The sequence below is a fragment of the Ochlerotatus camptorhynchus genome, unplaced genomic scaffold (assembly GCF_037179485.1).
Source record: "Ochlerotatus camptorhynchus isolate MF236.1 unplaced genomic scaffold, CSIRO-AGI_Acam_v1.1 ptg000498l, whole genome shotgun sequence".
NCBI classification, from domain to species: domain Eukaryota; kingdom Metazoa; phylum Arthropoda; class Insecta; order Diptera; family Culicidae; genus Ochlerotatus; species Ochlerotatus camptorhynchus.
Genome location: NW_027040983.1, coordinates 110,694 through 123,191, shown reverse-complemented (window position 1 = coordinate 123,191; position 12,498 = coordinate 110,694). Strand labels below are relative to the sequence as shown.

Here is a 12,498-nt window from a genome sequence, read left to right as displayed (position 1 = left end):
AATTTAATGTTATAATGATCAACATAGCTTTGGATTATCCAATATAAATCGGTAACACTGTCCTGCAACCGATGATTTTTCTAATCCGAAAACTAAAAGTTACGAAAAAGCACTTAGGCCTTCATTAAGTTCCACTTTCACGCGACGTTCAATGTTTTGCGGTTTGCTCTTTACGCATTGTTCAGGCTATCATAACAAGCTATGACCGACGTGACGATTGCTTAAGCCCTGGTTAAACAAGTAAACAAGTTATTAAAATGAAATCATGTTCCCGAAAGCAGTCAACAATGTATCTTAAACCGGATCAAGCGTGCGCCCTATTTTTCTAAACATTCCGACGCGTTCCACCCAATATCTATCAATTACGTTTTTCTAGAATAGTAGCCTGGGATAAATCCTAATTCGACCGACACGTGTTTGTTGAAAAATTATATTCTGCCTAATATCAGTAGTCAGTAGTCATTAGGAAACCTGTTACTATATTAGAAAGGCACAGCAGATGAAGTGTATGATAAAATGCCCAAAATGGGTGGGCATGATTTTCTATCTTTCGAAAAATTATTATTTTTTCATATCCGATTGACAAGCGACAAAATCGTAAAAAGAGGAGGAACTTCAGCTGATATGCCCTTAATTGGTGCTTTCGTCCATTCAGTACCTGACCGAAGCTCCTCCCATTTGGTGGTGTCGTTAGCATCTAGTGTTTCGTATAAAGTCCAGTGCCGTTTTATTTATTGAAACGCAGTTAACAAATAACATTAATATATAAGACCACGTAGTCCTACGTCACCATTGCGTACAAGCCCATAGGGCTGTCCCTTGTAGTTTTTCAATTATAGTCACTTAAACGCTCATGGGTCATTCATGACTTGTCCGGGGTGAGATTTGAACTCGTGACTTTGGCGTTTGGGAAGTTAAGGGAACACCGTTTGAATTCAAAGAACGTTGTGTTAGTTCTGTTCTCTCACTGTTGACGAGGCACCCTGAGTGACCCTGACAAAAATACCATACGCGACCGATATCGCAAATGATACTTCAATGCCACAAATGGTTTACTCGATACAAGCTATTGTGCGCTTTGTCTTACCTGCATTTAGTAGGTAGTTGCTTTCTTTCGTCTTTGGGATACTGTAATTCTGACGGGTGATGACGCTCGGAGAAGCGAAATTCAAGGTAATGGAATTCGGGGTAATGGAAATTCCCCTCGCTTTATTTTTTATGACGACGAGATAAAGAACAAGTGTTTCTTGTGCTAGATGGACGCACCGGATGAATTCCTGTCCCAAGTGGGAGACTTGAAAACAGCCAGAAAAGCGACAACAGGACGAGGAGCACGACACGACAATGAACAGAGTGGTAGCACATACGCAGGTTTGGTGAATGGAGGTGTATCAACTAGCATATTGGTCCCTAGCAAATCGATTAACGGACCCCATTCTAGTCGAAATTCTAGTACTACACTATGTTTGTTTTGATTCGATATGAAAGTTTGACAGATAAAATGAGGAGTTCGTGTATTTTCCTATGTTTTGAGGGGTGCATCGATTAGCTTGGGACCGAAGAGGGTACCAGAGCTGAGCCAAAAAGTTGAGCACGTTTCTTCGGGACCTTCTAGTCTTAGAGTTACCTCTATGGGTGTACCGTTGGATAGCAACAAAAATGAAACAGAGGAAGTGGTGGAAATGGAAGATGTGTAAGAAAATGGAAGGTACAGGAAAAGACGATCAAGGACGAACCCCAGAAGCAGCAGCGTGTAATCAAGTACCGGAATGAGAAGAGCAACAAAAAAGCTTTAGAACAGTGGAAGCTACAGCAAAAAGGGAACGAGAAGGAAGCCAAGCTGTTGGGAAGTCACCATCTTGGAGGAACAAGAAGAACTCATCACAAGCCCCTACAGAAACTTCTTCTGTGTGTTCAATAAATAAATTGTAGAATTATTGTAAAGTTTCTCAGCTCCGTAGTGTCTCTTATGACATTTGAGCCAACCACATAAAAAGCCTCAGGAGTTCGGGGAGCTTCTTTGCCGTTCAGAGAACGTTGCAGAACCTCAAGAAACCTCGTAGATCTTTAGAAAACTACGTAGAAGTTCAAGGAACTGTGCAGAAGGTCAGGAAATTTTTTAGAAATGCAGCAAATTTTGTAGATGTTTGTTGATCTTTGTAAAACTTCATCAAACTAGAAGAAGCTTAGTGATCTCTAGAGAATTTTATAGAAATAAGAAGAACTTTGTTGAAGTTCTGGGATTTTTCTTTAACGTCAGAGAACTTAGTTAAACTTGTTTGTAGAAATTTAGGGAACATCAACAAATTTAGGAAGCTTTGTAAAAAATCATGAATTTTTATAGCAGTGTGAACTTTTAACAAGTAGGATCACAGTAGGCCACGCTTGAAAGCTGACGTGTTTTTCTTTTGCTGCGTATTTTTCGTAAGCGAATTAAACACATTTTGGCTTTAAATTTGTTAATTTGCGTGCTGAAATTTAGTTGCAAGTGTTCATAAAGTTATCATTTAGAGATATAGCATGTTTTGCCTGTGTTTGCTTTGAGTGGCTCGGTTGAACTTGAATCTAACCTCCAAAATATTGCATTGCATTGCCTCCCGGGAGCCCGGTTTTTCGAGTTCGGATGCTACACTTTCGGCGTGTAGTTCTATTGATAGATCGGTCCGGTTGGTGAATTAGCCCGGGATCGTGGCGAGTTTTGTTGGTGATTTGGTGGCCGACGTTGCCGTGAATCAGCAAGTTTTCTGCTTGCAAAAGTGCTCGGATGCTGGTCTCTCGCCGGTGTCGGAGATTTCGAGCAATATGAAAGATGCCTCGCTGGATACGCCCAAGACTGGACGGGTGGCAGTTGATGGCCGCGAACTGTTCCTGGGGAAAGCACTACGCGCGAACCTCCTCCCAGATGACCAGGACAATGCAAGAAAATTTGTGTTCGTTAAAGGAAGTAGTACGACAAAGGTGCATCACGAAATGAGATGCAAAGCTTAGAGAAAATCAAAATTACGGAACCCATTGAAGGATCAAATTAACATGGTGAGACCAGTCCAAATACATTTAACAAGATTGGGCCCATCGCGAAAAATCTGCTATTTATCAATTTTATGTAGATGAACGCGTCATTGGGACGGTACTAATGGATATTTTTGATCACTATTGAAAATTTAGTCGATTGCTGAATTTATGTATGGGCCCAAATTAGGGACATTTAGGCCGACATTACATCCATTTCCCCTACGTGCCAGGTTTGAAAAGAATATTTTCGAACCTGGAAGCTTGTAGGTATGTAATAACAATATTCACTTGATTATGGTGATGCATACATGCGGGGCTAATTTTAAGTGAAAGTAACCTCAGAATGGAAGTGACTCTCTAGACATTCTGAAATGGGTTGCTGGATCTGCAATAGAGCTATCACTTTCTAACTCCCGGACAAAAGCTGTCTACAATGACCATAAATGCGACATCGTAGAGATAGTTCTTCCATAATAACACTGCCGGCCAGTGGGGGTTAGAGGGAATATACACACACATACACACACAGTGTTAACTTTAAACAAGTTGGGGGATGTTCGCAGAAGGTAATTTCAGGGAACATCATCAAAGTTCGAAGATCTGTTTCTTTGAATTTCAGGGAACTTCGCAGAAAACCAACGTTAAACGCTCAAGCTCAAGGAACTTCCTGGAAGTTTGGGGAACTCTGTTTAATTTCAAGAAACATACCAGATGTTTAGGAATACCGGTAATCCGACCGTTTTTAATCTGAACACTTTTTAATTTGAACCCCGCTAATCTGCACGTCGTGCAAACTAAAAATGACTCAAACGTCATTTCGCTAAAAATAATGGAGTAAAACAAAATGGAACATTGTGAAACGGAACGCAGAATCAAAACAAAACAGCAGATAAGGCTACCAGAAACGCACTTTTCTGATGCTCATAAGGTTACTAAAAGTTCTAAAATTAAAAATGAACCCCGTTAATATGCTTGAAGTGTCGTTCAGATTAGTGGGGGTTCAGGGTATTCTTTGAAATGGTTTAGGTTCTTCCTAAATTCGGAGGAGTTCATTGATATTCTGCGGTCTAGGTAGAATTCAGAGAGTTTGCAAAAATAAGAAACATGTAAGAAGTTCAGGGTAAATTTTCAAAGAGTTAAGAGAAATTTGTAGATGTTCAGGGAACATTGTAAAAGCTACAGGAAATTGGTACAAGTTCAGCAAATTCGGTTGAAATTCAGTGAACTTTCTAGAAGTTTGGGATACCTTGTATGAGCCATGGGAAAATCGTATTATTTCAGCGAGCTTCGTAGCAGTTTATGGAACTTTTTGTTGGCCTTTGTTGTTCCCTTATTTCAATTTTATTCTTTCTTCGCCAAATTTAATTCAATGCAAGGCTAATCACTTAGAAAAACTCATGTAAATTTAGGTGCTCTGAGACTGACATATACGAGCGAAAATTTTGACATAAAATTGAGTCATAAGAGACGCGAATTCAGCTCAATCAAACGTACTTTTTGTCGAGTAACGAACTTTTCAGTCTCGGAGCACTTAATTTTACATGACATGTTTGTTTACGTCTCATCCTTTATGTCAAAGATGACTTCCGTCACGTGTAAAATTAGGTATTTCTAAGTATGCTCTTGCCATATAGGGAACCCAAAATTTGATTTCGATTTGCTATCATTTTTATGCTGGATCTTTCCCTATTGAACTGCCCACGTGGTTTGTGGACCGCTGCTGATACCTGTAGTCAATTTTGTTATGAAACTTGTAGGTGTCTCAATGGACGCACTTCCACGTAAAAACAATCATTCCCCTTAAGGTGATTCCTTGTAGAGTCCACAAATGGCCGTAGGCTATACAATAGTATACATGCACTTCCATTTCAAAATTTCAATTACACAAATCTCGGAAGTCGATGTCCCATTTCACCTGAAATTGCTACTTCATGCACGCTGCAGTGCAGCAAACGTGGAGTAACAATTTAAATGTTGCACGTGCAGTAGAAGCGGATATTTGTGCACTCAAAGTTTCGAAGTGGCTCCGAGAGTAAAGATGTCACAGCGATTCACCTTAATGGAATCCAAAATTATTCACGACACCCAATGAATTCGGTGACAAAGCTCTCTTCTCTCGTCATCAAATGGGGCGATATCAAATTCAAATTCGCGAATCAAATCAAATCGATACGGTTCCGTCTGCCACTCCATATACAATCAACTATGCATGAAGCGAAGATTTCCCCGTTTTCCTTCGTTCCGGGCCATCCATCGGTTCCACGAATCATCAAAGCACCAAATTCAAATGTTTATTCTCCACCATCGTTGTTGTCGTCGTCGTCGTCGTCGTCGTCGTCGTCGTCGTCATCTGTTGCGACTGCCCACCTCTCGAAATTTCGCTGCGACGGAAGCTTATCATCTTCCGCCGGAATGCTTTTGGCCACGTCCCCGTGTCGAGATGCCAATTTGCGATGAGTTCCGAGGTCCTTCTTCCTATTCGTTTCTTAACCGTGGTCGTCTCGAAGCTAATGTTGGATAGCAGCCGGAGCTGAAAAATCAATCGACACTCCCCTCTCCTCTAAAGTCAAAAAGCGTCGTTAGTTGAATTTCAAATGTGATGAAATTTCCCGGATCGATTTCTCCATGCTGATGATGATGATTATGAGGATGATAATGCCGTCGCCTAGAGGTGGATTCTAATTTTGGCAGGCGCGTGTCATATGCATACTTAAATAAACGAAGGATGGGTCGCTTCGCCACCGGCAGGGTATTCGGTTTCATTAGGCTTTGTTTTGGTAATGACGAAATCGGATTACGGTGGAGGCTAATTTCGGAAGCTTTTGTTCGGGAGAATACGCCGAAGGAGCCTCGGGCATGGAATATTAAGGACCAACATTATCACGAAAAGCTAGACGGGTTTGACAGCTTCTGTCAAACCCGACTGGTTTTCTGATTATTTTTTGGTGCTTACGAGAAGCTAATTCATTCCATTCATCCGAGCAATTATTGTCTCCAAAGTATGCCTCTGCAGGATTGGCCTTGACGGCACCGTTGAAAAATCGGCGCTTCAAGCACATATTGATCGTTTATTACGGGATTTTTCGGTGGAGTGAAAGGATAGTACGAAGTCCACCATGTTTCACGCACAGTTTGACGATTGCTTATGGATTTTTCCATAGGAGTAAAGCGCTATCCTACAGAGTCGCCGTCACCACCAATCAGCATTGGCTGAAAGTTCTCTTTAATTTGCCCTGATTTTGTACACAAAGATTCAAACGTCAATTTATCGAAACTCTTAGCTCACAAACTAACACCACTATCTTGTAGAGAAATATTACCCTTACTGATGGTGGTGTAAGTTTGAGTGGGAGAGCTAAGAGTTTCGATAAATTGACGTTTAAATCTTTGTTTGCAAAAGCAGATACGTTCTTTTGAAAAATCATCCTTGCCATCATTTACAGTATCCCTGTGCTAATCCGACAAAATCATGACCAGACCATCGGGGTTTAACTCGTTAATCCGACTGTCAAATGCATACTAAAAAATCAAAACAGACAGACAGCATGCTTACAGCATAAATCTGAAAATTGACAGCACAATTTATTCAAACGCGTGTTGTACTATTTAATCCGGCATTTTCCGGATTAACGGGGTCTGTATTATCAATGTAAGTCAATGCAAAGTTTCCTTCCATAACTCGATATACGAATCTCGATAGCCTTTTCAACATTGTTTTAAGAAGAATTGACCACGATTTAGTCTGTAAACCTACCGTTTTTGTAATTGCTGCAATCCAGTCGCTGAAACGAGATGGAAAATTAAATCATGATTAGAAACGCGAAACACAAATATATTGATTTGGGGTAAGCTAAGTCGCAGCTCAGACATCTTGCTAGCGTCGAGAACGTAAACAATCACCCTAATTCCGGGAAACTAAATATCTTGAAATTCAATAAAAAGAAAGTCTTCAGTTGTAGCACAAACGAAGTGACAGACGAGCGGCTCGAAAACTTTGGTGACGAACCTGCTATTGCAATTTTTCAGTGTTCCATATGGCATTGGATTGTACTAGCATTTCCACCAAATGTACTAGAATGTTTTGGTACTATCTCTTTCACTCTACTCAAAACTGAAATGCATAAAAAATATTACAAATGTATACACTCTTTGCACACTGTCAAAGATCATTGCACACAAAATCAACTTTGTTCAAATCAAAACAAAAATACTAGCCCATCTGGTGGCTGATGGCACAAGCTTCTAAGATAATTCTATTACAGCGACCACATTATTTTAATTGATTTCTTTGCCAGTTAGTTACTTCATTAGTGGTTGTAGCAGATTCGAATTCACTGAATATCAAATAGCAAGTTTTCCCGTGAATTATTATGAAAAAAGGCTAGGATGATGAGAATAAAAAGTTCATTTTCCCCATAGCAATTCCTATATGAACTGCAAAGGGAGAATGATCAGAACGTGATTTAGAATCGATTGAGCACCCCGCTCAAAAAAAAAATCGATAAATTGAACCACCCTAGTACCATAGAGGTAACTCTAAGACCAGAAGGTCCCGAAGAAACGTGATCAACTTTTTGTTTCAACCCTGGTATTCTCTTCGGTCCCAAGCTAATCGATGCACCCCTCGAACCATAGGAAAATCCAGGAGCCGCTCATTTTATCTGTCAAACTTTCATAGCGAATCAAAACAAACATTGTGTAGTACTAGAATTTTGACTAGAATGGGGTACGTTAATCGATTTCGAATCGACGCCAATTTAAAATCGTTAGTTTCCACCGTACCAAGTACCATTTCTCAATTTCTTATTCCCAAGTCCCAATCCGATTTCCCAATATAAATTCTCAATTCCCAATTCCACGTTGAAATTTGAAACGTTGAATTCATAAGCTTTAATCTTTCAAGCTTTGAATGGTGAAGTTTTACGCTTTGATTCCCAATTCCCAGTTCTAAATTTCCCAATTCCCAGATTCCAATCCCCCATTTCTAATTTAGAATCCCCAATTCCTAGTTCCGAGCTCCCAATTCTCAGTTCCCTGTTCCCAGATCCAGTTCCAGCATCCCAATTACCAATTCAGCGTTGACATTGGAAGCTTTGATTTAGAAGTTTTTAATTTAGAGGTTTTGAAGCTTCGAATGTTGAAATTTTAAGCTTTGTTTCTTAATTCTCAATTCGCAACTCCCAATTTTTACTCCTAATAAATTTTCCTAATTTATTATTCTTATTTCCCAATTCCTATCTTTCTAATTCTCAATTCTATTCCCAATTCCCTAGTCCCAATTCTCAATTCAGATTTCCTATTCCTCAATTCCCATTTCGTCATTCTCAATTCACAACTGCTATTTTGAAAATTTAAAATTCAAAAATTCCAATCCAATTTTCTAATTTCAAATTCCCATTTCAGCGTTAACATTTGAAGCTTTGAATGGTAAAATTGTATGCATTGCTTCGCAATTCCCAATTCCCAACTCCCTTTTCAGAATTCCGTTTCCCAATTCCCAGTTTCCAATGCTAAATTTCTTATTTTGAATTCTTAATTCCTAAGTCCTAATTCTTATTCCCAATGCTCAGTTCCCTTTTCACACATTCTGTTCCAAGATCTCAATTACCGAGCTTTGAATTAAGACGTTTTAAATTTAGAGGATTTTAATTTTGAAGCTTTGATTCTAAATTCTAAATTCTCAATTCCCATTTCCCAATTCCTAGATCCTAATTTCTAATCCCATATTCTCTATCCCAAATTCCCAATGCCCAATTCCCAATGTCCAATTTACAATTCCTTATTCCCAATTCTCAATTCAGCGATTAAAAAGGAATGAATGTAGAAGCTTCTAATCTCGATCGAAGCTAATCGTGTTGAAATTTTCAGTTTTGATCCCCAATTCCTAATTCTCAAATTCCATTTGACAACTAACAAGTACCAATTCCCAATACCCAATTCCCAAATCTCAACTTTCACTTCCCAATCTCGTTTCCTGATTTTGAATTCCCAATTCTCAATGTTGAATTCCCAATTCCCTTTTGCTGATTCTCAATTTACAATTCCCATTTTCCATTTCCCAATTCTCAATTTCCATTTTGCAATTCCCAAGTTACAACTACTAATTAAAAAATTTCCAATTCCGAAATCCTGACCCATTTTTCCAATTACAAATTCCCATTTCAGCGTTGGAATTTGAAAATTAGAATAGTGAATTGTACACTTTGATTCGCAATTCTCAACCTCCACTTCAAAATTCTCTTTCCCAATTCCTAGTTTCCAGTTTCCAATCCCCAAATTTAAATTTTTAATTCTCAATTCCTAATATCAAATTCTTATTGCCAATTCTCAGTCACTTTTTCTCATATCTAGTTCCATGTTCTCAATTACCAACATTTGAATTTAAGCTTTGAATGTTAAAATTTTAAACTTTGCTTTTAATGTCTCAATTCCCATTTCCCAAATCCCAATTCACAATTTCCTAAACAAAAATCCCAATTCACAACTCCTAATTTCCAATTCTCAATTCAGCGATCAAATTGGAAGCTTTGAATTCAGATGCTTCTTATCATAATTGAAGCAAACCGTGTAGAAATTTGAAGTTTTTATTCCCATTTCTCATTTCTCAAACTCCATTTCTTAATTAACAAGTACCAATTTCCAATAACCAATCACCAAATCTCATATATCAAACTTCAATTCCCAATCCCATTTCTTGATTTTAAATTCTCAATTCCCATTTCCCAATTCCTAGATCCTTATTCCTAATCCCCTATTCCCTATTCCCAATTCCCAATGCCAAATTTCCAATTCCTCAATCCCAATTCTCAATTCAGCAATTAAAAAGGAAGCGTTGAATTCAGAAGGGTCTAATCTTAATTGAAGCTAAGCGTGTTGAAATTTTAAGTTTTGATTTCCAATTCTCAATTCCCAAATTCCATTTCACAATTAACAAGTACCAATTCCCAAATCTCATACATCAACTTTCACTTTCCAATCACATTTCCTGATTCTTAATTCCCAATTCCCAATTTCGAATTCCCAATCCCCTATTCCCGATTCTCAATTCACAATTCCCATTTTCCATTTCCCAATTCTCAATTTCCTTTTTGCAATGCTCAAGTTATAACTACTAATTAAAAAATTCCCAATTCCGAAATCCCATTTTTCCAATTTCAAATTGCCATTTCACTGTTGAAATTTGAAGATTTGAATGGTGAATTGTACGCTTTGATTCGTGATTTCCAATTCTAAATTCCTAACCCCTATTTCGAAATTCCCTTTCCCAATTCCTAGTTCCCAGTTTCCAATCCCCAATTTTTAATTTTTAATTCTCAATTCTTAGTTTCAAATCCTTATTCCCAATTCTGGGTTTCCTTTTCTCACATCCAGTTCCATGATCTCAATTACCAACATTTGAATTTAAAAGTTTTTAATTTAGAGCTTTGAATGTTAAAATTTTAAGCTTTGATTCTGAATTCTCAATTCCCATTTTCCAATTCCTAAGTCTTAATTCCTAATTCCCTATTCCCAAATCCCAGTTCACAATTTCCTAACCCAGGATACCAATTCCCAACTCCTTATTCCCAATTCTCAATTCAGCGATCAAATCGGAAGCTTTGAATTTAGAAGCTTCTAATCTTATTTAAAGCAAAGTGTGTTGAAATTTTAAGTTTTGATTCCCATTTCTCATCTTCCAAATCCCATTTCTTAATTGAAAAGTAGCAATTCCCAATAAACAATTCTCAAATCTCATATACCAAACTTCAATTCCCAATCCCATTTCTTGATTCTTAATTCCTAATTCCCTATTCACGATTCTCAATTCCCAATTCCCATTTGCCATTTTCCATTTCTCAATTCTCAATTCTCATTTCGAAATTCCCAAGTCACAACGTTTAAATAAAGAATTCAAATTCTCAAATTGCATTCCAATTTTCCAATTTCAAATTCCCGTTTCATCGTTGAAATTTGAAGATTTTATTTGTGGAATTGTACGCTTTGATTCGTAATTCCTAACTCTAAATTCCCAGCTCCCATTTCAAAATTCTCTTTCCCAATTTCCAGTTTCCAATTCCCCATTTATAATTTTGTAGTCTCAATTTATTATTCCTAATTCATATTCCCAATTTTACGTTCCCTTTTCTCACATCCAGTTCCAAGATCTCAATTACCAAGCATTGAATTTAGAAGTTTTTAATTGAGAGGTTTTTAATTTTGAAGCTTCCTGAATCCTAATTCTTTATTAGGGGCTGTTCATAAACTACGTAGACAGTTTAGGGGGGGAGGGTTGACAATTATCCACGGCCCATACAAATTTTAAAAATTTTGTATGGGCAATTATCTACGCAGGGGGAGGGGGGGGTCAAGAATCCCAAAAAAACTGTCTACGTAGCTTATGAACAGCCCCTTATCTATTACTAAATCCAAATTCACAATTGCCTGACCAAAAATCCCAATTCCCAATACACCAATTTTCAATTCCTAATTCCAAATTCTCAATTCAGCGATTAAATTGGAAGCTTTGAATTTAGAAGCTTCCAATCTTGATTGAAGCTCAGCGCGATGAAATTTTGAATTTTGATTCTAATTCTTAATTTACAAATTCCATTTATCATTTAATAATTGCCAACTCACAATATCCAATTCCCAAATCTCATTTATCATATTTCAATTCCCAATCCCATTTCCTCATTCCCAATTCTTTACTCCCAATTTCGGTTTTCCCTTTCCCTATTCTCACTACTCAAACCCCATTTTTAATTGCCCATTTACCGAATTTAATTTCCCATTTCGAAATTCCCAAGTCACAACTCTTATTAAAAAAATCCCTTTTGTCAATACCATTTCTCAATTCCCAATTCCTTAGTCCCAATCCGATTTCCTAGTTTAAATTCACAAACCCAATTTCTGCGTTGAAATTTGAAGCTTTGAATTTATAAGCTTTAAACTTTAAAGCTTTGAATGGTGAAACTTTACGCTTTGATTCCAAATTCTCAATTCTTAATTCCCATTTCTCAATTCCCAAGCTCCAGATTCCAATTTACAATTTCTAATTTAGAATTCCCAATTCCAAAGTCAATTCCCAATTACCAGTTACCTTTTCTCAAATCCAGTTCCAACATCCTAGTTACCAATTCAGCGTTGGAATTCGAAGCTTTGAATTTAAAAGTTTTTAATTTAGATGTATGTAATTCCCAATTCCCATCCCCCAATTACTTAATCCTAATTCTCAATTGCTAATTCTCTATTTCCAATTCCCTATTCACTATTCCCATTTCCCAAATCTCAATTCCCATTTCACAGTTCCCAATTCGCATCTTTTAATTAAAAAAATCCCAATTCCTAATTCAGTGTTGAAATTTGACGCTTTGAATTTTTAACTTTATTGCTTTGAATAGTGAAATTTACGCTTTGATTCCCAGATTCCAATCCCCAATTTATAATTTTTAATTCCCAATTCCTAATTCCTAGTTCAGAATTTCCAATTCCCTGTTCCCAGATCTA

The 12,498-nt window shown here is 37.6% G+C and overlaps 1 protein-coding gene across 1 annotated transcript in view; it reads right to left on the bottom strand.

Moving 5' to 3' along the window:
* The window catches only part of LOC135712643 (uncharacterized), a gene marked incomplete at its 5' end in the record, with an annotated part of 166,424 nt that overhangs the window by 78,103 nt on the left and 75,823 nt on the right, over positions 1-12,498 (bottom strand). Inside the window, one exon of the mRNA XM_065235597.1 lies at positions 6,767-6,794. Coding sequence (XP_065091669.1) covers positions 6,767-6,794 — 28 coding nt within the window. The remainder of the gene's footprint in view (positions 1-6,766; positions 6,795-12,498) is intronic.